This window comes from Cyprinus carpio, chromosome A3 (genome assembly GCF_018340385.1).
Source record: "Cyprinus carpio isolate SPL01 chromosome A3, ASM1834038v1, whole genome shotgun sequence".
In the NCBI taxonomy this organism is placed as follows: Eukaryota; Metazoa; Chordata; class Actinopteri; order Cypriniformes; family Cyprinidae; genus Cyprinus; species Cyprinus carpio.
The window spans coordinates 33,933,132-33,959,860 of NC_056574.1; the positions used below are offsets into that span (position 1 = coordinate 33,933,132).

At 38.6% G+C, this 26,729-nt stretch overlaps 3 protein-coding genes across 4 annotated transcripts; 2 read left to right on the forward strand and 1 right to left on the reverse strand.

The window, feature by feature from the left end:
* Positions 1-13,251: 13,251 nt before the first annotated feature.
* Positions 13,252-15,981, forward strand: LOC109111522 (protein amnionless-like). The gene has a single exon (XM_042731112.1). The coding sequence runs from the start codon at positions 13,312-13,314 to the stop codon at positions 14,737-14,739; it is 1,428 nt and encodes a 475-aa protein (XP_042587046.1). The 5' UTR covers positions 13,252-13,311; the 3' UTR covers positions 14,740-15,981.
* Positions 15,932-21,367, reverse strand: LOC109111523 (Usher syndrome type-1G protein homolog). Its single transcript, XM_019124480.2, has 3 exons — positions 20,930-21,367; positions 18,063-18,513; positions 15,932-17,970 (listed from the first exon to the last, which is right to left on the reverse strand). Exons 1-3 carry the CDS (start codon positions 21,091-21,093, stop codon positions 17,164-17,166), a joined length of 1,422 nt encoding a protein of 473 aa, XP_018980025.2. The 5' UTR covers positions 21,094-21,367; the 3' UTR covers positions 15,932-17,163.
* A 558-nt stretch (positions 21,368-21,925) lies between these two features.
* LOC109111521 (proton channel OTOP2-like) lies at positions 21,926-26,686 on the forward strand. 2 transcript variants are annotated; one of them, XM_019124476.2, is made up of 7 exons: positions 21,926-22,050; positions 22,901-23,283; positions 23,476-23,612; positions 23,698-23,756; positions 24,133-24,281; positions 24,809-25,623; positions 26,152-26,686. In XM_019124476.2, exons 1-7 carry the CDS (start codon positions 22,007-22,009, stop codon positions 26,320-26,322), a joined length of 1,758 nt encoding a protein of 585 aa, XP_018980021.1. In that variant the 5' UTR covers positions 21,926-22,006; the 3' UTR covers positions 26,323-26,686. The 2 variants fall into 2 exon arrangements, with proteins under 2 accessions (XP_018980021.1, XP_018980023.1); XM_019124478.2 differs by lacking the exon at positions 21,926-22,050 and adding an exon at positions 22,417-22,711 and having other exon boundaries at positions 22,799-23,283.
* Positions 26,687-26,729: the final 43 nt, after the last annotated feature.

A 26,729-nucleotide genomic window follows, 5' to 3' on the forward strand; every position in this document is an offset into this window, starting at 1 on the left:
AACAGTAGCTGATGTTTAGTTTGCATAACCTACTGCCCCTTTAGGGGTGTGAATCGTCACTGGCTTCACGATTCGATTCGATTACGATTGTCAATGATTCGATTCAATATCACAATGCATCATGATTATATCATAGATATATATTTTGTGCATTTTTATTAAATTATATAAGCAGGCTACATTTTGAAATAATTACAAATTAATAATAAATCAAAACATGTATGAACTTAACCAAATAAATATAGCTTCAAAACATACAAGCAAATATAAAGTATAAAGGGGGGAAAAGGCAAATACAAGTGATAAACAAAAAAGTAATTTCAGTATTTTAGAGTGCTTTAAGTATTGTTTACAGACAATTATGGGTTTTTCTTTTTTCTTCAGAATTACTGCTGTTTGATTGCTGCATTCACACTAATGCACAGATCTGTTTTGACATACAGTATCAGATGTTTTGTCCTGTTCTGAAAACATAAATGAATCTGTTTACATCAATTTCGTATCATAAAAGTATTCGGAGATGCAAGCTTCAGGACAAACAAACACAAAGTGAACATGAAAGTCTGTCAGTACATGAGTTTCGTGCACCTAATACGTACTGCATTCCAAATGACATCGATGAAAGTACATTTAAAGTAAAATACTGAAATAAGGCGTGTGGAGCCACACACTGTCAAGCAATGAGCACGAGTCTCACAGCGCATATCCTGTGCAATGAAGCTCGAAAATCCCAAAATCAGTGAAGAATATTAAAAAAAAATGTTTAAAATGACTTGATAAAATTATCACTGTACAAAGTTGATTCTGTCGAAGATCACATAATTCAGTGTTGCAGGACTTCATAAAGCATTCATGCTCTAAACAAACTTTTTCACCAAAAACATTAAAAACTTGTGAAGCCAACCAGTAAAGTGATATGTTTTGGGGCACTCCCTGCCAGCCATTCCCATCTAAGCATGACACTGCAATTTCTTCAAACCTAGAAATTTGGCCTTGACATTTTTAGAGTGGTTAGATTTGACTTGTTGTCCATCCACTCCAGTGTTTGCACATCATAAACAGAGACTTAATTGAACATTATAGGCTCCAGTTGAAAAGCAAGGCACAATAGCATCTGATCTCTCATGTTTCCACAGCTGCCTCTCACTTTCCCAACAAAACACACCCTCCCTGCCTCGGATCACACTGTACACTGTCATGCCATTGTCATGATTTCTATTCAAACTCCATCACATATAGCACACTATTCATTAATGAATTATTAACTGAATGCAAGCACACAACCTCACCCTAGGGCAGAGCTGTGACTGCAAGAATAACAATTACTTTATGACCTCCAAATAAAACTTGGTAACGGTCCTTAAGAAGAAATCTCAAGTGGTTTGGTAGATTTCCTTGTTCAGAACGACTTCCAAATTAATAATTAAATAATCCCAAAACAGCATAAAGATGCCATTTAGCACGGAATACATTTTTTTCCCCCATCAGAGTCAACAGATGCTTCCAGACCCCATGAAATCAAGGTTTGAAGCCACAGCTAGTATGCTTTGAAATATGGTCATGCATAGTCAACAATGCTAATAGTCAACCTCAAAGTGACGTGACATACAGCCAAGTATAATGACCCATACTCAGAATTTGTGCTCTGCATTTAACCCATCCAAAGTGCCCACACACACTGTGAACACACACCCAGACACACACACCCACACACACCATGAACACACACCCGGAGCAGTGGGCAGCCATTTATGCTGCGGCACCCAGGGAAGTGCTCGACTAGCACTTTCAAGAAGAAAAGAAAAGAAGAGAAATGTCAAGAAAGAAAACACTTATTAATGCCATTTCATTGGCTTTCCTAAACATAGGTACAAGCACTTCAGTGTCTAATCTGGTTGAGATTTAATAGGGTAGTAGACAAGCTGACAGCATTTGTCCACCACTAAAATTCTTTTATTTTTCTGGTTTACATGGACTGCAGAGCTGGCTTATAAACATATAAAGGAGCCTGAAGTGCAAACTAACAATGTCATAAAATATCTCATGTGACAGTATACAATGTAGCCAGGTGTAATGGAGGCCAGCGAGTAGGTGCTGTGCAAGTAAACCTCACTCCCCTGATCTCAAGAGACGCGCTAGAGGCTGTAGTTTTTAGCCTCCTTGTTAGTGCATTCGCCTCCCACGCTGGAGACCTGGGTTCGAGACCCACTCGGAACAAGAACGAGGTGTATCGGTGAGTACCCGGGAAAGAGGGGTTACATTGGTGCCGTGACCCGGATGGGGGTGAGTGTAACGGAGGCCAGCGAGTAGGTGCTGTGCAGATAAACCTCACTCCCCTGATCTCAAGAGACGCGCTAGCGGCTGTAGTTTTTAGCCTCGTTTGTGCATTTTAATTTATCTAAATCTACTATTAAATTGAATGCTTTCTCATACCATATATCCTTCCTCTAGTGATATTCAAGGAGGTCCATAATATCTGGAGATCTGGAGCCATCCCCATTCATCTCAATAGCAGATTCACACATAACCATCAGCAAGTACACTTCATAATAAAAGCTGTAAATGGCATGTAACTCCTTACATTATATAAGAGGAATCAGTCGCTGGGCACTTCAAAGTCACTTGCAAAAGTCACTGCAGTCAATTGCATAACTCCCAAAAATTACCTACACCTAAGTCACTGCAGTTTCCAGCTGAAATGAACCCTAAAACAACTTTATTCCTTTTCACACAAATTATAATTTGTAGACTTGTAGAATCAAAATGTCAGAGCAGTGTGATTATGCATCTGCCAACAGTCAAGTCGTCAACTTTATTTATATAGTGCTTTTAACAATACAGATTGTATCAAAGCTACTGTACAGCATTAATTAGGAAAATAGTGCATCAATAATGCAAAACGACAATAGTAACACTCATTTTTCAGTTAAAGGCAGTTCATCATTGAATTCAGTGATGTCATCATCCAGCTCATTTCAGTTTAAATAGTATCTATGCTATCAAATCAACGATATCACTGGAAATGAAGTGTCCCCAACTAAGCAAGCCAGAGGCGACAGCGGCAAGGAACCAAAACTCCATCAGTGACAGAATGGAGAAAAAACTTTGGGAGAAACCAGGCTCAGTCGGAGGGCCAGTTCTCCTCTGGCCAGACAAAACCAGCAGGTCAGTTCCAGGCTGCAGCAAAGTCAGATTGTTCAGAGGACTCAGCTGGTTCCTGTGGTCTTGTCCCGGTGGCCATCAGGGTATCTGGGGCTCATCTAGTTGTCCTGGTCTCCACTGTCATTTGGGGCTGTAGAGGTCCTCTCTAGGTGCTGGATCCATCTGGGCTGGATACGTACTGGATCCGGGGTGACTGCAGTGACCATCTGATCTGGACTATTAACTATAACTATAGATCAGTGACCATCTGATCTGGACTATGAACTATAGTGGTGTTTCCACCGCTGGTACTTTACCCAGGAACTAGGGACTTTGGGCTGGTACTCTGTGTGTTTCCACCACAGGAACCAGGATCTAAATAAAGTTCTGGGTAAAAAAATGCCCCTCAGAAAGTCCCTGCTCACGAGGTAGTACTTTTTCAAAGGTCCGGAACTTCCAGGGGTGGGACTTGGGTGCTAAACATGCTGATTGGTTGAGTTAACGCAGCATTGTGATTTCAACCACCATATATTCGGATAATATTCAAAATATTACTGTTATTGTGTCATGAAATTTAGTTTTAATAGTATTTCAGGTGAGAATGTAGTTGTTTAAAACCAAAATCTGCAGTTTATTTATAAAGACAGCACCTATTTAAAAATGTGTTTCGCTGATTTCGGAGACGATCAGCTCCATGTGATCAGCGGAAGCTCAGTGCTCATGTTTACCAACGAGAGCAGTCTCGACTCGGCTAGAACTTCTGACATTTGCCGCCAGCTCTGATGTCACTTTAGGGGTTAAACATAAAATATAATTTGTTTTGGGTAAATCTAACAGGTAATATTTGGTCTTTATTCAATTAATCTATTTATATGTTAAAATGAAAATAAACAGAGACAATACTGTTTGATCTAATATTTCATTTCATTGTAATGTAGGCTATATACACATTTACCAGAACTACATTTCTGCGGCCAGTAATATGTTTAAATGAAAATGAAAGGAGACAGTGGTGTTTGATATCATATTTCGTCTTATTGTAAATATACAGTGAGGAAAAAGATGAGTTCTTGGGAAAAAAAGTTCCTGGTACAATTGTTCCACGTAATTTTGGTGGTAACGTGGCTTAACTGTTAACTACTTGTTTTTTTTTTTTTTATCTCAATAAACACCTAATTTGCAGCTTATTAATACTTAGTAAGGTAGTTGTTAAATTTAGGTATGGATTAAGGAATCTAAAATTTGGTCATGTATAAGCCATTAATGAGTGTTTTCTAAGTACTATTAGACTAGTACTAATAGATGCTAGTAATATGCATGCTAATAAGTTAATAGTGAGAATTGGTCCCTGAATTAAAGTGTTACCCAAAGATCAAACCAGTATCCTTCCTGGGTCTTCACCGCTGCACTGCACCAATAAGGGAGAGTGCAAACTCATTCCATCACTACCAAAAATTATGCATTCAAAATTCCCACATTTGGAAATTTAAATCAAAATTGTCACAGCCGTGACCTAAATGGCCCTGACTGAAGCAACCCCATAGTGTCTTCTCTAGGAAATGTATACAAGCAATAGCACTGTCCTGTAATTGTTCCGGTATAAATTGTTTGCACACTTAACATCAATAAAAAATCATAGTAAATGCGCCTGCAAATGTGTGCAAACAATTTTTAGTATTCATTAAATGTGTTAGGTCACTGCGTTTAACACTGTGTACACAAAGCTTAATAGAGTACACACGGTCAATGAATAGTATACTAACATGCCAAAGTCAAGGTTGTTTCATTACTAATTCATGCCAGTCTCTAAAAATTCATTTCAACTCCCATTTTGCCATATGACCTCATCAATGACTTTGTGTAGCCCATCACCATAAATGATAACCCAGTGGCCCTGAAAAGGCTGAACTCAAAAATAAGGAAGCGCTACAGATAAGCATATTTACTTGTATCCAAATCTGACACACCAATAAAAGATATCCTATAAGACTGACTAGAGATAATCCATATCATCTCTGATCTGTAAATGTGATAAGATATCAAAATTAATCAGATACAAATTATCTACAATAATCCCTATAATCCCTGTGCAGTATATTTGAACTCACTAATGAATGATAAATCTGCAGACTAGGCAGCAATGGCTGCACAATTTCGGAATGACGAGTGATTACCTGTCAAGCCTAGTTATTTTATTTGTATTATGCTTGCCACAACCCGTTTTGATACAAAGCAGCTTTTCAGAAAATTAATGTCTTAAAGCCCTCAACCCAAGGGAACTTTAGGAAGAGAAATCTTGATAGCCCTCCCTCCTCTGGTGTTCATAAGCGCTATAATTGCTAAATATCATCTAGTTAGTCAATGATGTGTAAAAAAAAATTGTTGAATTTTATTATTGGTGCATTCTTATTGTATAAACTGTCAATGCAGAGGCATAGATAATTATGTAATAATTCTATAGCAATTGAATTTGAGATTTTGATGAGCAACAATAAACGTAAAGCTGTTAAACCAGCCCAGACAGTAGGATTGAAAGTGGATCTGTAGATCTGTACTGGCCGTTGATAAAAGGAAGTATGACGCATTTTCAGTGTTATTGCCTTTATGACGCAAGTTAGTAATTATTTTGCAAAAATGAGAGTCGATTATTATAGAATGAAGAAAAATGGACTAGGAGTGTATTCAAGGCCATATAAACAAAGTGTTGTAAAAGCGTAAAGTGAGCTATGACCAATGACATCATTTCTGCGAATGTCTCTATTTGCCAAATAGGTATTCAAAGACTGCTGGAAGGGATTTAATGCTCGTATTCTAAGAATCCTGACTGACCTGAGGGTCAAAGGTTGCTAACAAAGTCCGAGACTCACCTATAAGAAGCCTTTTTTCCGCCAAGGTGCGATTTTTACACTTGTCAGGACACGGAAAGATTGTAAGTAACATGTTTTTATTACTTGTATCTGGTATCTGATAACTTAAGCCTGGTTAGTGCTATAATGACAAACGATTGTTATAATATTTATTAGAATTAAGACATGTTGCAAAGCAATAATTAATCAGCATGCAATCACATCACTGGCTCTCAAAACAGCTGATTAAGATTAATGACCCAATCAGTACATTTCAATGCTTTGAAGAAAATGTATCCTTGATTTGTTGGTCAAGGAAGTTAAAAATGAAATTATTATTTGTTTATTTAATTTTAAAGTATATTGATATTGTTCACCCATCCATTGCAGTGTACAATACTGGGGCCAACCAATGAGTCATCATCCCAAAATAACCCATACTGTCCTTAAGCTTTTGTTTAATATTTACACTATACGCAATGAAACAGCTATAGAGTAAATCCTGTGATTGGGCCTTGTTTTTAATACAGTAGAATCTTTGCGTTTGTAGGTTGTTTTTATTGTGCATGTTACTTTTTGAACATATAAAATGGACATCTGGGCAAGAAAGAGGGTCAAAGGTTAAACATCTCATGATGCTATTGCAAGGCAACAGCCCAGCGGGCACCTTAGTCAAGACTTGATCAAGATGTTGTAACATAATTTTAATTTCAGCTTGGACATCAATTTCTTCCAGTGGTAATTGGGTGAAAATAGGAAGTTAATCCCACTCTGAAATTGGTTAAATGTATATGTGCAGGCCAATACGTTTGACGTTCCATTTACACCAGATCAACGTCATGTCAAGTTGAAGTTTTTGACGTCAGTTTGATTTCCATATTTGACCTTTTTAATGTCAATGTTTGATGTCAAGCTGATGTCTTTTCAACATCAACTGCCCATTGAACACTCTGAACTTCATTCTTTCTTAACTGTTTAAAAATTCAGTCCAATAACCATCACTGATATTTTATAATCCTATTTATCTCAAGGAAACCCATATCTAGACTTTCAAAATTTGGAGGGTCACTGTTTATGCTCTCAAATAACTGTTAAGGCTTAATTGGTGTCTGCCCCATGTCTATGTTATCAGCTTGTCAATGGAAGATCCCACTTTAATAGATATTGTCTTATTTAAACAGATATAATTCAGATATAATATATAAAAGGCAATCATGCCTTTGCATGCAATGGTGTGCAAGGTGATTAAAATGTTATTGTAATCTGATTAGACAACAGTGTTAACACCACGATAACAGCTAGAAGCTGTTGATATCAACAAACACTTGGTTTGCTTTTGACGTTGGGTGTGGTGATGAGTGACGCTGCTTATCTGTAGAGCATATTAGTTTGACCTTGAGTTCTAATTCAGTTTCTACATTTGAATTGAGCTTGGGAGCAAATTGTTGAATTGTAATATGAATTTAAATTTGGGGATATAAATTTAAAGCAGACTGAAATGGAAAGAAACTGCTTTAAGTACAAAGTACTTTTTTTCCATTATTAAGTTTGACATGCTGAATATGTATCATAAAGTGTTCATGAAAACTAATACATACATACAACTCATATAAGCTAATATGTTATTACTAGTGCATAAAAATGACATTGTACATGCATAATACTGAGCTAACAACAGTTTAACATAAACTGTTACAAAAAGTGAATCATCCAAAACATCCGTGTGCGTTGGATGATTCTTGTCTTTTGTGACTAAACTACTTCCTTTGATATACCATGAGGTGAAAATGTTTTATTACAGTATAATCATTGGCACAGTTCAACTCCATGTGGCTCAATTTACTCTCACTGGGGACAAGTTAAGCCAGTTTCCATTTTTTTTTTTTTTTTTTTTTTGGAAAGACATATTTTGAAATCAGTTTTTTTTTTTTTTTTTGATCCAAAGTGATTATTCCTAATGATGCACTTCATCCTGAATTTTATGTACTTATTTAAGCTGGACTCTCCGTAAGTAAAAACTGGCTCAACTCACCCTGCTCTCCCCCTATAATTCGACAAAATTAGTGATGCAATGAAATTCCTTTGATGTGTGTCTGATAAATTTCTTTGAAAATACAGATTATATCTAGTGTCCACTCTGATAAAAACAGCCTTATTTTGTTGTCACCTCATAATCATCTTGCATGTGTTTGGTGTGCTCACATGACTCAGACAGAACACATGCTTATGGCAGAGAACCAGCGTGTCACTTTATGACATACTTGCCTACTTTATGACTGCTGATTTTCAAGGAAAGTTAAAGATGCTGTTGTGTTTTGGTGCTTTTAGATGTTTTTGTTTTGGAAAAAGTAGTGAGGGTCAGCTAAGACATTCATCAAAAGGAATGTATTTTAGTTAGAAAGTCTGACGTCTACCAAAACTTGCAAACATTGGTAAAGCGCTAAAATGAATGCAACAATTTAGGTTACGATGGCTTGGTGCACAATTTACACACAGATTCCCATAATTACATATACACTGAGAATACACTAAGAGACAGTTAGCTAGACCTAGTGTCTTTTATTAGAGTATTAAATTATGCTGGCATTGCATCTTTAGAGATTTGACTTATGTAGAAATCACATTGTCTCATTGACCATAAAATAAATGCCAATGGTACATGACAAGACCAGAGCAGCAGACTTTTTGCAAAAAAAAGTGTTTCATAGTTTTACTCATGATTTATCGCTCACAGTGTGGTGATTACCTTATGAGATCAAAATTCAGCAGATTACAAACAATTTAGGGTAACACTTTAGTTTAGGGACCAATTCTCACTATCAACTAGCCGCTTATTACAATACATTAGCATTAGCACACATATTATTGATAGTTATATAAAGCACATATTAATGCCTTGTTCTGCATGAGCATATTTTGGTCCCTTAATCTGATCCCATACCTAACTTAACTAACTATTAATAAGCAGCAATTTAGACGTTCATTGAGGCAGAAGTCATAGTTAATAGTTAGCTAATAGTGAGAATTTGTCTACAAATTAAAAATAAAAAGATAAACATAAACTACAATTATTTATAATGATTCTAATAATAATAAAAATAAATAAAAAAATCAATGAGTGTAAATGTTAAAGTGCATTACTATGTTGATAGTGTTAAATAACTCTATGCTTTATACAAAATTTTATTAAACACTGCCGCTATTCTCTCTTTTAGTACTTAAGAGCTTAATACTTACATTCTCAAGTACTGTTTAAAGGTAATTATCACTGCAGAGTTTCTAAAGTAACACATTCTATGTAGAGCAACAGAGACATCTGGAGACCAGCTGAAGGATCACACATGGTGTGCATCACCTCACATGATAGGCTAAAGGAGACTTTACAATGCTTTATAACTGTAATTATTATTAAGACATTTTTTCAGATCACCACTGTACTCAAAAGATTTTAATGTGAACTTTTTTTTTTACCCTTTATCTTATTAATGATCATATTATATACTGATAAGGCAACAGAATGTTTGACCAATCTAGCAAAAAAAAAAAAAAAAAAAAAAAGAGGGGGAAACCAATCAAATTCAGCCAGCCACAGTCAAATTAGGGTCCCTCTGGTTTGTGTACTACCTGTACAAGAATAAAGAATATTAGTCAGTTTCTTATACAGACTATTGTATTTCTCTTGAAGTCAGTGTTACCTTTTTGAAGAGCTTGAGGCCAAAGTAATTAGTTGCCATGTTCTTCAGTTTGGTTGCTCCACCTACTTTGCATCGCACATATCCATATACTGTAGATTAGTCCACTGCAGAACAACTCCCATGATCACAACCGCCCACACACACACACACACACACACACACACACACACACACACACACACACACACACACACACACACACACACACATTAGGAAGGTTACAGCTCACAGATCAAAGGTTTTATGCAACCGACTGATGTATTCGAGGGAATTTAAAAACTCACCAACCACTTCATGTTGATGGAAAAAAGGGAGCTTAACACAAAGAAAACCCAAAACACTGGACACACAGTCAGACCAAACCAGAAAATCATTAATCAGAGTTTGAGACAACATTTTTACTGCTTCCCTTTAAGGAAATAGATCAAATAAATAGAAATGAAAGAAATAGTTAAGTCAAAACTGAAATTCTCTCATTGTTCATTCTTGCTTACATTGTTTCACGTGTATGATGTTATATTTTTCTATGTGTGGACTGGAACACAAAAGGAGACGTTTTGAAGAATCTTAACAAGGCTCTTTACCATAAAAGTGATGGTTCACAATGAACACATTTGACACAAAAAAAAATGGACAAAATTATATGGCAAGTCTCTATCAGCAAGTTCAAATATGCTGAAATTGAGAGTAAGATTTGAGACGTGCAGCAGGGGACAGTTTTACTATTTTATTACGTACAGTAACTATGAATTCTAACTTCTGTTTTTTACACAAAGCTAACAGGTGACTTTTTTTTTTAAATTCTGTTTGGTGCTTGTCAAGATACTTAATTTTCCTTTAGTGATTCACAAATAAAGTCAATATTGGTCTGAAATGACATGAGGGTTGGTAAATGATGACAGAATTCCACATTAATATGAACTATTCTTTTAGTATTTGAACACCATGACTCAAAAGAGGAAAACCCGCTCTTTAAAATAATAACACAACTGAATGTTTTACACATTCACTAACAGTGACAAAACATGATCATTAAACTTCATTTGAGCTGCGATAAAAGTTAGCTATAGCTATTTTTTAAAGTTGTACATTACCTCAGTATTATTAGTCACAATCATAAACTTGATTTTTATTATATGGTCGACTTCCATAGTTGCAAATATTTTTAATGTCCTGCAGTATTGTAAAGTCGTGGGTGGTGAGACTCACTGATCTGGATTCAAACATCCAATGGCTGTGACCTTCTTCATCATCCTAACACCTGCCCATTCACATTCTTATACTGTATATAACAAAGCACACATGTGCTTCATAGAGAAGACCTGATTTATTATACACTCTTGAAGTCAAAGAAATACTGAGATGAAGTAATAAGAGGAGAATGTGTATTAAGAAAGATTTCATGTTGACTCCATGCTCACCTTTACTGTCCAGAAGTCACAAGATATTAGTGAAATGAAGGTGACCATGTTTGCAATAAAACTTTGGCTGAGAAACTAACAGGAGAGATAGATCAGGATGGCACTTGTGTGGAAGAAAAGATGAAAGAATCAGGCCAGAGGATGCCTGAGAAGAACAAACCATTATTTATATACTAATCTTTATGAATGATTTTTATTTTTTATTTTATTTATTTATTTATGTAGTGCATTAGACTGCTCACTGTAATATGATATCTACATTTTGGCAGTTTTAAATGTCACTTAATGTCAAACAATTTCTTTAGTCTATGTGTTCTCCCATCTCTAAAAACTCACTTGATATTTGATTTCTTCTCCCTAAACGCACTTTCATCCTCATGTAATAATGGCACTTCACCCTGAGAGTCCTTCAAAACAAACACTGTATCCGTTCAAGTTTTAATACTGAGACATTCAAAGTGACTCTGAATTTTCTGTATAATGCAACCGTTTTATTATTATTATTATTATTATTATTATTATTATTATTCCTTTATCCACAAGTCATGCAAACAGCTGCACTTAAACATGATGGAAGATGCAACACTCTACATTTAGTCATTGACGGCTTTTTCATAACAGATTTCTTTAAAGGAAATATGAGTGGCAACTCACCTGTCTGTTCACGTTGGTGCAGGCAGTCTTATTTCCTGCTGACGTGAATGTAAACACACATGTCCTCTCTGTAAGAAGCAAACGTTACTAATATTTAATTTGAACTGTCCTCCTTTAGGGAGCGCATGGTGACTCAAATTATGATTTCTAAATGGAATCGCATGCAAATATCTGTTGTTGTTGTTTTTTGTTTTTTTTCAGACGCTACAAAATTTAATTATTATTAAAAAAAAAAAGTTATACAAAGATTTGTACATGCAAAAAAATCCTTATCCAGTATTTACAAACGATTAGGATTGGTCCATTATCTGACTAACGGTGAGAAAAAGAACAGGTATGAGATGATAACTCCGTCTACTCTGCTCAACATCAGCACTCGTCCTGCTCAGATAACAATAAAAGTGACTAGCTGTTCTGAAACAACAGTAAAAGAACAACAAAGACCAAGATGAGCAGAGTTTTGCCTTCTCATGATATCAGCTCTATGTCAACATGCCTTTTTTAGTGCCAAATAATATCAAAAGCCAGGAGAGATTTAAATAAAAACATAGACAAGTTAGTACCAGAGTAACTTGGAGAACTGTGTAATTGAACTGTGTAATGTAGCATATGCACTAATCCTTCAAGGTTTGACTTTGTATTTTTATACAGTTATGTTTTGTAGTATCATGGCTAAACACCCCATTACCTGCCAAGTCCCTAAATTAACCAATCAGAAACCCTATGTGGCTGTAAATCATTTTGTAAATTTTGGGTTTGCTGACATTGAATTGGATGTCATGTCTTTGTAAAGATTGTTTTTGGAGATGGCTTGTTGTTAAAGTGACTAAGCTAGTCTAATTCAGTGGCTAAAGGTGCGTTCACACCACATCGTATTTACCGTGATTACGAGATACTTGTAAAAAGCATTTAAGTTCTCGCAGAATTCGTAAATAAAACTTGTGAATTGGGAGTTTTCTGAGATCTACAACTTGTACCACCTGACCCCCTCAGATTCATTAGGCACTACGTTTAGGCATTGATAGTGTGATAGTTCCGAGTCCAAGGGTGTGAACAGCTCCAGGTAGAGTGTCACATGTTGTCATCTTGAAATCACAGTATTTACGACATGGCTTGAATGCAGCATAAGTTAGCAAAATGGTGGAAATTGCTTACAGCACCTTTCAATAACATTGTATTTACTGAGGTAACAATGTATTCCATTACATTTAAGAAGAAACATAAGAGAAAAATAGAGAGAGAGAGAGAGAGAGAGAGAGAGGGACAGAGAGAGGGAGGTAATGTAACAATACAGTTTTTCTCCTATCCTATACCATGTTTTCCATGAAACCCGCTGCTAGAAGAACACAACAGTGCGCCAACAGTTTGGCTATTAAATATTTTATAGTAGTCTTGATGTGTGCCATTTTTTTTTCATTGAAGTAGATGTTTAACTGACAAAATAGCTCTTGTGAATTTGTCACTAAGTTAAAGAGTGAGCACTCATGTGACAGTCCTACCGTTAGTGACTGACCAAAGGTCACTCTGTCTTTCTTCCTACCCATTCCTTTCACCATGGCTCTTCGACACAACATCTTGCTTTTCCTTTGCATTTTACCTTTTGCTAACGCACTCTACAAGCAATGGATTCCAGACACCAATTTTGACAATGCTACCAACTGGGATAAAGGCTCTGTACCCTGCGGTAACGACCAAGTTGTGTTTTTAGCTCAGAGGAAAGTATCAGTGTATGTTGAAACAGCTCACACTATCACTGGAATGAGCTTGCCGGTGGATGGAGAACTGATTCTGGCATCTGGTGCTGGGTTTACTGTAAGAGAGGGTGGAGATCCTGGTTGTGGATCTGGGGTCACGGCACACTTTAAAGACCCTGAATCCCTGAAATGGTTTGACCCATCGATGTGGGTGGCTGCGACCACTATCGACGACCTGCACAGAGGTACATATCAGTTTTCAGTCCATGAGGAGAGTGTCCCGTGCCAGTATGATGATGTGGTATTTCGAGAGGCCACCTCATTCCGTGTGGACGTTTCATCAGATCATGACGTGCCAGTGAAGAGTGTGTCTGTACTTGGGAAAAAGTTCACCAGCAGCTATGAGTTTTCTCAGTACCTGACATCCAATTCTGGCAAGCTGCAGTTCCATGGCTCCTCATCCCTTAAAGTTGGCGCTTCGGGCTGTGACGATGTTACGGGATGCATCTGTGATAACTCTGGAAATCGAGACAAGATCTGTTCAAATGTGAAATGCGATTCGTTGGAGTGCAAGAAACCCCTGCACCCAGTGGGACACTGCTGCGATGTTTGTGGTGCCGTCGTGAACATTCAGTTCTCTTCGAGCTTCAACTTTGAATCGTATCGCCAACGGCTGCAGCACCTCTTTCTCAGTCAACATAAATATGAATCTACACAGATGGCCATGTCGAAAGTGTCAAAAGAGCAGAGGCTGCTGCGAGTGATTCCTCTCGGAGCCACTCAGGAGATTCAGGTGTTGCTTCTGGACCAGAAAGCAGGTCAGGAAGCCGGGAAACTGGCTGAAGCTCTCGCTCGAGACATAGTGCACGATGTGCACAACCACGGCCTGAACTTTGGCATCACCAGCGCAGAGTTTCAGGCATCATCAGGGGCAAGCAGCAGTGAGGCGGCTGGAAACAGTGCAGGGGTCGTGGTGGGCGCAGTGCTGGGCTCCCTGCTTGGAGTGGGTTTACTTGCAGTTGTTGTTATGCTCTACCGTCGTGGCATTATTAAGATACCCAGAATGCCTAGCATCCCCACATTTAGCAAATGGAAGAACAGTAGTGACATTGGGGAGCTTGGTGGCACCTTGGACCAGGGCTTTGACAACCCCATGTTTGACAAACCGACTATGATGCCTGAGGAACCAGGGCTGTATGGGACAGAGATGATAAACTCAATAACCCTAACTCAATCAGGAGTGCATTTTGTAAATCCTGTTTATGATGAAACTGATTTTAGTGCATGAAAGGTTTAGTATCAGTTGATCTGATAGGGGATGTGATGGCAAAATATTATGAATATAAACTTATTAAGGATTTTAACACAGCATGACAATCCTTAATGATTTAATCACAAAACCACACATTGAAAAAAAAAAAAATTATTATAGTACTGTATGTTGTGATGGAAAGCTCTCACATGCTGAATTTCATATTACATAATCATATTTCTCTTAATAAAAAATTTTGAAGCAATTGAGATTTTTAGCTATATTATTATCACATTACTATTTTTAATTCAGGGTTAAATTCCGGGAGTTTAACACAAACATGCATTTGATGAATAAATTAATAATACCACTCCTGAACCTGTTTTGGCTTCTTGATGTGCTAAATGACTTTGGGTTTTTAAAAAGATTCTTGATGTTACATTACAGGTTCTTCAGATCAGCGTTTAGACTTTTTTTAAATGAGCGGTTTCCTGGTCCCAGAGCCCTGCATATTAGCAAGTCTCTTTTATTTGACAGTTCAGTTCATGAAGCACTCTTCTGATGAGCCGACGATCTGGATCGGCTTTATTAAATAAGAAGAGCATAAGGTACAAAATGTGTAGGACCCAGGCTGAAAATCTCTTTAAATCACCAGTTCCAATTACCCTGTTTATATCTTATTAAGAGTGTAGTTTTGAATGAAGGCGTTACATATATGGCTGTAATGCAGACAGCGGAATTTCTACATTAAATATAGTGTAAATCTAAAGGTTGCAACCTCTGGTAAAAATCTAAGCTACTGTCCTACCAGGTAAGATAAAGCATGATAAGCCTTCCCTCATGACCTTACTAACTCTGGTTCAGTGTCAGGTGGAGCTGTCATCTGGAGTACGTGCATGTTGCTTTGTGTCTTTCAGTTAGTTCTGATGAATCATATATGATCTTTGTCCTGATGTCAGGAAGGACATTTAGCATAAATATTGTCATATCCTAAGGGGTCATTTGTTTCTTCAGCCATTACGTATACAGCCTTTTCTTCTCTGTAGGCTTTGAACAGCCCTGTAAGAGATCACACTTATAATAAAAGTTTGCTAAACCCTATCTATACTGCTGTTTGCACTAAGAGATGCAGCACTTTAATACAAACCAAAATGTATTGTCCAGAACATTTCCCACTTTAAAGGTCAACATGTTAATCAAAACAAATGATCAGACACACAAAAACACATTTTGCTAAAATTTCAATTTTATGAATTTAATAGTTACGTACCAACAAATAACATTATAAATAAAGTTGATGTATGCATTATAAAACATGGCTGTAAATGCTGTTGGTGTTCACAAATATTGATGGAAGACATCATGTTAAAGCTCAAGCACAGATAGGTTTTCAAGAACCTGCTAAACTGCAGACCTGTGCATGAACCATACTGTTTACTGACAATATACATTAATTCAACCAGAAAACTACTGTTGTGATAAACAAAATGACTCGGGGGTAATGAGGTCTACGCTCCAAGGATCAACAAAGGGCTCTATGTGTATGCTAACTCAACCAGCTCATCCAATTACTCGTGTTTCAAAAAACGTGTTATGGCCAGATACATGTAAACATTATGTGCAACATAATGTGAGGGTGCTTTTATCCTACATACAGTCCCCACAAAAGCAACACTGATGTCAGATTCTGTTAATCCATTTACTGTACATTTCACCATTTACAGCTCACAATTCAGCTGTCCAACAGCTAGCCAAAGCTGCCATCAGCCTACATCATGTATCCAAATCTCCCTGTGTATTAACAAAAAATAACAACGGTACAATTACCACTATGTTGTGTACCAAATGACTAAAAAAGAATTATGTATTAAGTTTTGTCTAGAAATGTGCAGGCACAGAATGCACAGGCACTGAGATTTATGCCCCATGGGGGCAGAAATATTACGAGATTAAGAGTGCGTGTAATGAGATGTGACCTCATTTTCACTCTCTGCATTTGCCACATGACACGTGATAACCATTCAATTTGAACTGAATTACCATTTTTATGCATATTGCGTTGTTTGTATCAGTAAAAGAGGTAATATAGCCAGCTGTTACAGAGGTAATATTTCAGCTATTTCAACATTGGTCCTCTATAAATCTCTCTATAAAAAATTATTAATAAATTATTACAAGAGACCCTCTCTTCATACCAAAGGTTGTTTTCATTTCGTTGACTTCCCCAGTTAAACATACCTAAACATGCTAATCAAGGTCTCCAGGATCAGTAGAAACTTCCAGAGATAAAGTGGCCCTTCAGGAGCAGGACTGGACACTCCTTTAGCATATATGGTACCCTGCCAAATGCTGATGATGTAACTATTACTATCTTCAAAGAAAAAGGGAACAATGGTTCTGTAAACTCTTGCTTTTTCTTCAACAATCACTGAGGTAAAAACAGACGTTAAGGGCAGAACCTCACAACTCAGTTTCTTCTATGCAGCCTGGGTCCTCCATGGTCTCCAATCGGCGCTGACAGCTGTCTATGATCTTCTTGCGGGGACCCAAGGGGATGTGAATGCTCTTGAGGTCATCATCAGAGCACAGCAACAGGGCATCCAGGTCAATCTTTTCTCTTTTGAAGATAGGAATGAACTCGTTCATGCTTTGTGAGGCTAGGAACACTTCCAGAGGGCTGGTGTCAGGCTCATCATCGTCATCCAGCCCCAACTCCACGTCTTCCCATGGCAGCTCCTGTATGTTCCTCTCTTGCAGGCTATGGGCGCTTCCGATGCTATCGTTGTCCAGACCGGGCTCGCGATGCATCCGGCTGCGGAGGCGCACATTATCGAGGCGTTCGCTGCTTGCTAGACTGCCTTCATCTCTCCTACCGATGCCAAAAAGTCCACCGCTCACATAGTTGCGGCGAAAAACCATGGTGCCCAGGCCAGGCCGGTTGAAGAGCGAGTCGTGGCCCGAGTCTGTGCTGATCTCTGAGTAATCTACATCATGACCGTGCAGGTCGGGTTCACTGATGGCACGTGAGACCGCATCCTCATTGTCATTACTGAACATATCACGGATGTTTCGACGAGACCGATCCTTAGGGTTGACGTATGTTCCCTGCTTCAGAAACATGACGTCGTTGCCTAGTTGCAGGCCAGACAAAGAGCGGACACTCTTCCTGCCATCTTCGTAAATCTTGAATGTCCCATCACCTTGCTTCTTCTTCTCAAGCTTCTTCTGGATCTTAGTTTTGCCCCTGGCTGTGGCATGGAGAGTAGCCTAGAGCGAAAAGATGGTACAAGTGTAGCTGTGGCTTGCAACTAAACAAATCAAATATTTAAGCATTTCAGAGCAATTGCAGAAAATCTGACCTGGGAGTATGGCACACTAGTGGCAGTGTTGAAGTGGTGTAACTTGCGACTCAAGGTGCTGCTGGCGTAGCTGGAGAAGCTCATGGCATCAGAGACCGATGCTTCCATTGTGTCTCTCTGAAATTGACGCTCCATGCGCCGCCGGTGCTTCTGCTGCAGTTTAACGCATTCCTTGATGCGCCGTTCAGCATCACGGAAAGCCCGGTCCTTCAGTTTGCTTACTAGCTTGGGGTTGAGGGTTGTCTGCTTGGCAGCGATGGAGTCCAGATAGCGCACGCAAGCCATGTGGTTCTTGGTGGCAGCCATGTCCAGAGGCGTGTGGTAGTCGTTGTCCAGGCACCACACGTTGGCACCAAACGACACCAGGAAGGAAAGGCAGTTGAGATGGCCATTGGAGGCAGCCAGGTGGAGTGGCGTGTTCCCCCATATGTCACACTTATCTGGGTTCCCCCTGAAAGTAGAGCCGTGATAGATCCATATCAGGTGTGGCATTTAACTGTGATCTCTGTGAAACTACTACTCAGACTCTATGGCCTTTATATATAATATAATTCACACTTTCAAGTGTAAGGTGAAACTGGATATGGCTTGTCTAAGCTATCAATTGTTTTATATCCTAAGAATAGCTCAGATCACACTGGCAATCCCATGATTTTTTGATTATGTTTTTAGCACTGACTTGTCATCTGTGAAGGCCAGTAAATAATGCATAAGTCTATGAAACTGAAACAACCTGCTCTACACACTCGATATCTAAAATCCTCATAAGAAGAACAAACAGGTGTGTTATACAACCCATACAGTCTCTTATTTTTCTTACTTGCATATGTTTTCTTATGTAAGCCAGTAATCCAGGTTTATTTCTCCTAATGCCGATCCAGAGCACTGGATCTGTAATTTGATCAGCTGCTTGGATAAGAGGGAGCTAACTGGGTGTCTCCTTACTAGCAAGAATGGTAGAGTTGCATAGGTGATGTCACACTAAATTCCTGTGCTTAAACTGTAACCAGAGGTCTGCTCAACAAAGAACCTACATTCTGAATTAATGGCAAATCATTCCATAATATTCTAATCTATGACCGCTTAAAACTACATAGTGACTGTTCACAATATAACTATTCAAAAAATGCAGACTATTCTAGAAAATGCATTTTAAGCACACACTCATTGGAATTTTGTTGTTGAGATATCTACAAACACATACAGAATTCTCTATTAGACAATGTCAATCATATCCATTAGAGCTCAGTATTACTTGCTATATGACACGCAATGACTCATTACAGTGGGATGCATTTTGGTATGATAATTGGATTGCTTGAAACTAAACTAAAGTATATCCCCACCTACACCTACAGGTGACTTAAACTGCAATGAAAAAGGCTGGTTTCAGAGTTTGAGTTATGCTGTATCTTTCTGTTTTCTGCCTCTAGTGCTAGCTGAGCCTAATTAATAATTGATGGGTGACAGGTGAAGCCTTGCAGTGATGCATTATGGATGAAAAAAGCTGCAAGGTTTTCACAGTTAGCAAAGGGAGCTGTGTGCGCTATTGGGTCAAGCCAGAATTTGGATTATGACTTGCTTACCTGCCTGACCTTGATCTTGCCATGCCAATACTTCCATCAAATATATTAACTTGATTTATTGCCCTATAAAATATGACACCCTTATAAATCCTTAATCCAACCTATTCAGATATGAACTGCAGCTGGTTTTAGACCATGAGTTATGAACTGTCATTTTTACCCCACTAATGCTGTCAGATAATAAGACATATGACTGGCAGATTATTATAAAATTACTGGAAGTGGTGCATTATATACAACCATCACTTAACAATTGACTGCTATATGATCCCCACTACTCATAAATGTCTTTTTTTTTTTACTATGTTGCTATTTTTTACCATCATTTGACTGTCCCTATTTCTTAACAACTTCCAGTAGCATGGTTCGTGACAGTTCAGAGTCTGTTCTCATGTACTGTAATGCACTAATTACCTCTTGATTGCCCTTTTCTGGAAACGGTAGGTATTATCGTGGTAAATCATGCTTCAGGGATCAGTCAGTGCCATGCTCTGCATTGACTTAATCACTATGTGTGTGTGTATATATATATTTGATGTAACCAAAGTCAGTATTTGATTCAGTGCTACATATTAGTTTTGACTTAAATAAACCCAGTTCATTTCCATACCCTTACGAAAAAGAAGTTTATTCAAGTGTGCTATTAGTATACTTATTTTAAACTAAAAAATAGGAAAGTATACTTTTAGTTAACTTTTTATGTACTTCTCAGAAATGGGCTTTATGTACTTCTAAGATATATACTTATAATGACAATTAAGTATACTTGACTTATACTTACAAAAAGTCAAAATAAACTTGAACTTTACTTAAGTATACTTAAAAAAATAAACTTGAAGTATACTACTTTTTGGTAAGAGTATTACAAGTACATTTTTGCGTTGCTTAAAATAAAAAGGTTTTACAGTGAGAAAAACCTAACCATTTATGGTATTATGATAACATGACATGGTTCTCTGCAAACTTATTACATAAAAAGACATATTACATAACTCCACTATAAACATCACAAGAAAGAGTTTACGGAAGTAAACTGAAGAACTGAAAACAGCGCGTTCCACACTCAATTAACCCTAATAAAATCATCAGCCGTCTTGACGCCAGCGCTGAGGTGTGATGATGTACAGTAACGGTGACCAGAGCTCTGCAACGTGCCGCTTGCCGCGTAATGCGTATCATATGTTGCGTACATGCACACACGCGGGTTAAACTTCCGCTAAATCAACAAAGAAAACCAGTTCGTGTAATTGATCAAATGCAGGGAGTGACCCGCAGTCTTACCCTCTCCCTACAATCAGCCGCAGCGCGTCCAGGTTGCCGTGGTAAGCGGCCCATAGGGTCGGTGTCATGCCATCTTCATCCGGAGCGTTCAGGTCCTTCCGCGTCGCTTCTTTCAACAAGTCAAGGTAGCCATCCCGAGCTGCCTTGTGGTATTTGTCATTCATGGTGCTCTCGAACCTCAGCCTCCATCACTCTTTCACGGGCTCTGTGCATTAGGTCTGAACCCCTGACCGGCTGCAGCGCGCGTGAGGCACTTGGAGTTTCCAAGGACACCTCGGACGCGCTGCTGCTGCTGCTGCTCGTGAGGGTGTGGCTTCAGCTCGGTCCTTACAAAACGCAATCTTGTCCTCATTTGGGATTCGAAATATTACATTATTGGATTTAAAAGAGCACTGCTTCCTCCTTCAAAATCATACACACACACGAACAGCATTAAGAAACAGTAGCTTAATGCATAATAAACATTCAAATAACGTAAGAGAAAATTTTAACATTATAATTAAAGCTACCTTCACTTGACACACCAGTTCAAGACCAGTTTTAATGGATACATGAAGTCAGTTTTTATTATCCCTCTATTATTTATTTATCTAGAGATGTTTAGCCTGAAAAGTAGATTTGTGCTATATTGCTTTGATATGAAACTATTTGTTATCATATCTTTAGTTGCTGCATTGGTGGCCAAATACTTTCACTGTATTTCAAAAAGGCCTATGATTGTCTTCATATGAAAGTTGTCACAGTACTTTTATATGTGCTGAATCGATATTTTTCATACTGCCTCTGTGAATTACCAGTCATTAAAACCTGGATTCATACTTGCATCAATTTTATTTTTATATGTATAGATGGCATAGCTATATATCATGATGTCTCATCGCTGTGGCATGTTTGAAGATTTATAATGCCTGTAATTGCATGGTGTATGGTAGATGTCAAATTGTTCATACATTTTGTTCTAATTATATATATGATATATAGCTTGTGTACTGTACTGTGTTGTGTCTGACAGGTTACAGGTCCTTCAGATTTACGGCTGTAAATCATTGTGTCACCAAGTGAATATATATATATGCGATGAGGTGGCAAGCTCCTCAGCAGGCCAGCGGTTTCAGCTTGTGGTAAGTGAAGGACACTAACCAACATGCATATCAGTATCAATTGTGTTATACTGAATAGTGCTATTTTAAAATCCTCTGCTTAATGTAAATGTATATGACAATTAATCTAGTATAGGCCTATAGCTTTTGTACTATGTTTACTTTTGAAATTCTGCATTGCGGAACTGCTAATAATATTGCAAGACACTTTAGATAAAAGTGCCTGTTAATATTGTGTGTCTTAATGTTAATAATCACCAGTAATACATTGTTCTCATAGGACACAAAAGTTGTACTCAAACCTTTACAGAGAAATTGGGTGAGGCTCAATATCGCAATTATTTGGAAAACTGCTATAAGCTGAGTAAATAAAGGCTTAATATTTTTAAAACAGATATGACTGAAGTATATAAAAGCTCAATATTTGTTGATGACTCAGAGCTGAAGGTGTCTGATCTGTACCTCACATTTCCTTCATCACCAAACAGAGTGTAGAGTGCAGGTAGCCTTCTTGTTATACATTGTAATCACAATACCTGGAAGCTATTGGCTGGCTTTGGTCCAGTGCAAGCAAAGATTAAATCTTTTTAGATTTCCAATATTGTCAAATCAGATTTGAGGATGCAGGTCCCTTCAGATGTCTGACAGACGCAAGGCTAGATGTAAGCAGAAGAGAAGACAGGTGATTGGTTGGATACTTATGCAGGTTTAAGTATTTATACAGCTTGAGGAAACTAGACTCCTAATTATTTTGCTTGACTGCTTGTAGAAGTTCTTCACATGCTTCATGCTCCACAAATCCGGCAGACTCTTTTCAACTTGGAATCTTAGAGCTCCACTTACAAACTGACTTGTGTTTTCTCGTGGACAGCTCTTCTAATTCAAGAAACATGACGACAAAGCAAGACCTCGAAGCCATCGAGAACCAGATATCCGCCATTCAAGTTAGCTCCCATGGAGAGACGGTCAATCCGGTACTTGCCCATGGAGGGTTCAAAATAGTGGAGAAGGGGCGAAACTGGGGATGGCTTCTGTCTGGATTCATCTCCTTAAACATCCTTCTGCTGGGAATTGCCATAGTGTGCGGAAGTGTCTTCAACAAGATCCAGATCAGCTCTTCTCATCTCCTGATTTTCCTCATCTTGATTGTCATTCTCACCACCGTATGGATGGTTTACTACAAAATCCATACTTCCAGGGTTTTCAATGCAGTGCTCTATAAAGACAGTCATGCTGGACCAGTTTGGCTGAGAGGTAAGTCTTCATTTGTACCATTGAACCAAGTTCAGAAGGGGCTGGAGATAAATGGCTTTGAATCAAATTCCACTTACAGTAAATCAAAATTTCAGAAAGAAAATGTGGGTTCTCACTAAGATGCTGTATAATCTTGAGCACTCTGTAGACATCTAGGCTCAAGTGTTTATATTCTGCTTCTGTATTTATCAGGTGGACTGATTCTGTTTGGCGTCTGCAGTGTACTCATGGATATTTTCAAGATTATTTATTATGTGGGTCGCATACACTGCGAGTCGCCTGTGAAGATAGCCTTCCCTGTTGTGCAAGCTCTGTTTGTCATTGTGCAGGTAGGTTAAAACAATAAAGAACTCTTTTAGGTTATTTGTTCTCATTTTTCTAGATCATTTAAATATATTTTCTTCCATATTCCAGACATACGTCCTCTGGGTTCATGCAAAAGACTGCGTGCAGATACAGCAAATCATCACACGGTGAGTTCTAGATGTTCGATGATGTTATGCAGACATTGGTTATTATCTGCTTTTGTCCATTTATTTCCTTGTCTTGACCTTAGCGTGTAGTCAGGAAAACAAATGAATGGGAAAGTCTGACAAATGTAGGCAAATGTTCACACCCTTTCAGAACCGTAAAGGAAATAAGTTGTTTGTAACCACCCGATGACTGTAGAGCTGTATGACGTCTCATTGTGAAGCAATGAGCATATAAGTTAGTTCAAGGAAATGTTTGCCAGACTGAGGGTTTGATAGGATACTGGCATGTGCATTGACTCTCGTGTTGAGTGTACACTTCTATTAAAAACAGGGCTGCTAACATTACTGTATAGTGATATTTACTCTCTCAATGCAGTTGTGGTCTGATGTTGACGCTGTCTACGAACCTTGTGGTGTGGATGATGGCAGTGACAGAGGAGTCGCTCCACCAAACAGTGGCTCCTGTCGACCCTTTATACAACAGTTCTTCAAACGGCGGTCACAAATCCAATGTCGAATCCCAAGGTGCTTAACATCAGTAAACCACATTGCACACAGACTTGTGTATATTGACAAAGTGTTGATCTCTTCGGGTAGATAGCAGTCAAGCTGCATTCAGTGGCATGTTTCGGGGCGTAGAAATGTCCCCACAATAACAGAAAAATCTCTGACGTATTTTAAAGATTCTGTGCCGCGAATTTAAAATATTTCACATACTTTTGAGAATCCAGCTTTTACTTGATCTTGATAAGCGGTCATCGTCACAGCTGTAAACACGACGGCTTTCGGCTTTCGGTTTGGCGCCACAGTACTTTGCTTCCAGGCAGAACGTTGAAGAACGCGACACACATGTTTCCTGGAAATACTTTATAATTCAACCAATCCGATGACGACTTCGAAACTCCTGAAGTGTTTCCACTTTTGTGTGCCGTATGCATCAGACGTTCAGCCAATGGTCTGTGGGTGTGACGTCTGAGGCTGAGACTACAGTTTGTTTAATTTGAAGATTAAGTAGAGCATTGCATTGACTTTCTCTGTTGTCTTTCTTTCAGGCCGCGCTGGAGACAGTGAATGTAAATGTATCCATGACATGTGCGATGTCTTTGAGAAGGCCTACTTCTACCTGTATCCCTTCAACATCGAGTACAGCCTCTTCGCATCAGCCATGGCCTACGTCATGTGGAAAAACGTTGACCGCCAGATGGATGAACACCATAGCCACAATCTGCGCTTTAGTCTGTGGGACGTTCTAATTGGTCCGGTTGCTGGCCTGATCATTCTGGTGGCGGGCCTGGCTACGTTTGTGATGTACGAAGTGGATGTGGCCAAGGAGGAACCGAAAAAGAAGGAGGAAGCTCTGATAATGCATTACATCATGAACATAGTCGCCATCCTTCTGATGTCCATCGCAACTCTGATTGGTTGTATAATCTTCCGGATGGATAAGAGGGATCAGGTGTCTGGGAAGAGCCCTACGCGGAGTCTGGATGTGGGACTGCTTGTGGGATCGTCCCTGGGCCAGTTCCTCATTTGTTACTTCACTATAGCAGCTGTTCTGGCTTCAGGGGTCCAAGGACGCATAAATGGGCTGGACCTGACCAATTCTATTCTGACAGTGATCCAGTTGTGCCTACAGAACGCCTTCCTCATCAAGGGCCTCCATCGGGAGCCTTTCAAAGAGACGGAGACAGCCACCGTCTACGCCAACGTCATGGCTGAAAGAGAGAGAGACCCGGAAAGACGGAGCAGCTCTATCGTCCCAGCTCACACGCTACCCATCCCGCTGATGTTGCTTCAGGGTCGACTCTCCTGGAAGAGGAGGATCCTGAAGGAGATCTGCGCCTTCCTGCTATTCTGCAATGTCATTGTACGTACCTGACTCCATATTCTTTATTGAGTTAGGGGAAGGGTTGCACAGGGGTGGAAAATTTCCGGAAACATTCCAGAATGTTTGGAAGCATTACATGATATTTTGGAATCTTCTAGAAAATTTGGGCAAAATTTTTAGCATCTTTGCAACCCTAGTTAAAGGGGAATACATACAGAATACATTATTGCATATTTTTTTTGTATGGTTGGTTTATTAACATAACCATGCATCGGATTAACTTCTATCACATTATTATTGTTTATTACTCATCACATAACAAAATTAGACGAAGCTGGGAGTGGAGCAAGCACCTTAATTATTAATGATTGCTCTACGATGGTTGTCTTATTTGGCATAATTTTGTGGTTGTAACTGTTAAAAAGCCTTGCATTAAAAAGCCGCTCCAAATCCTATGCTTTCTGTTCTTTTCTGAATGCATCCTGTGTGTTTAACTCCTAGATTTCTGTGTCTGGGTCAGAGATTAGTTTTAAATCTAACTGTGTACATTGCATTTGTGTCTTGTAGCTTTGGATTATTCCAGCCTTTGGAGCCCGGCCTCAGTTCGACAACACCGTCGGATCAGACATTTATGAATTCCAAACGTGGGCAGCGGTTGTGAATATCGGAATGCCATTTGGGATCTTCTACCGTATGCACTCAGTGGCTAGTCTGTTTGAGGTGTGCCTCACCTCGTAAATCAACTGACCACTCAAGAACTGTACAAGCTTATGCACACATCTTTGTAAAACAGAGATATTTTTTATAGTGTATTTTTGTTTATTTGAAAAAGAAATTTTAGTATTTTTACTACCTTTTCATTGTATAATACAACGATGTGTATATGTTAGTGTGTGTGGAGTGTGTCTAGACCATGTTGAACTGAAATCTTTTTAAATATGATAATGATGCCACAGTATCATTTGAAATATAGCCTAATCCTGTTACAGGCATTTGACTGTTAGCAGTGCGGTGAAATCCTCTGGAAGCAATACCAGAGATCCACCTTTTCATTAGCACCTGTGAATTCCCAGTTTCTGTTTATTCTGGTCACTGTGTACCCAGATTAAAATGAGCAAACATATTGCTGTACTCTTGTTTTTTTA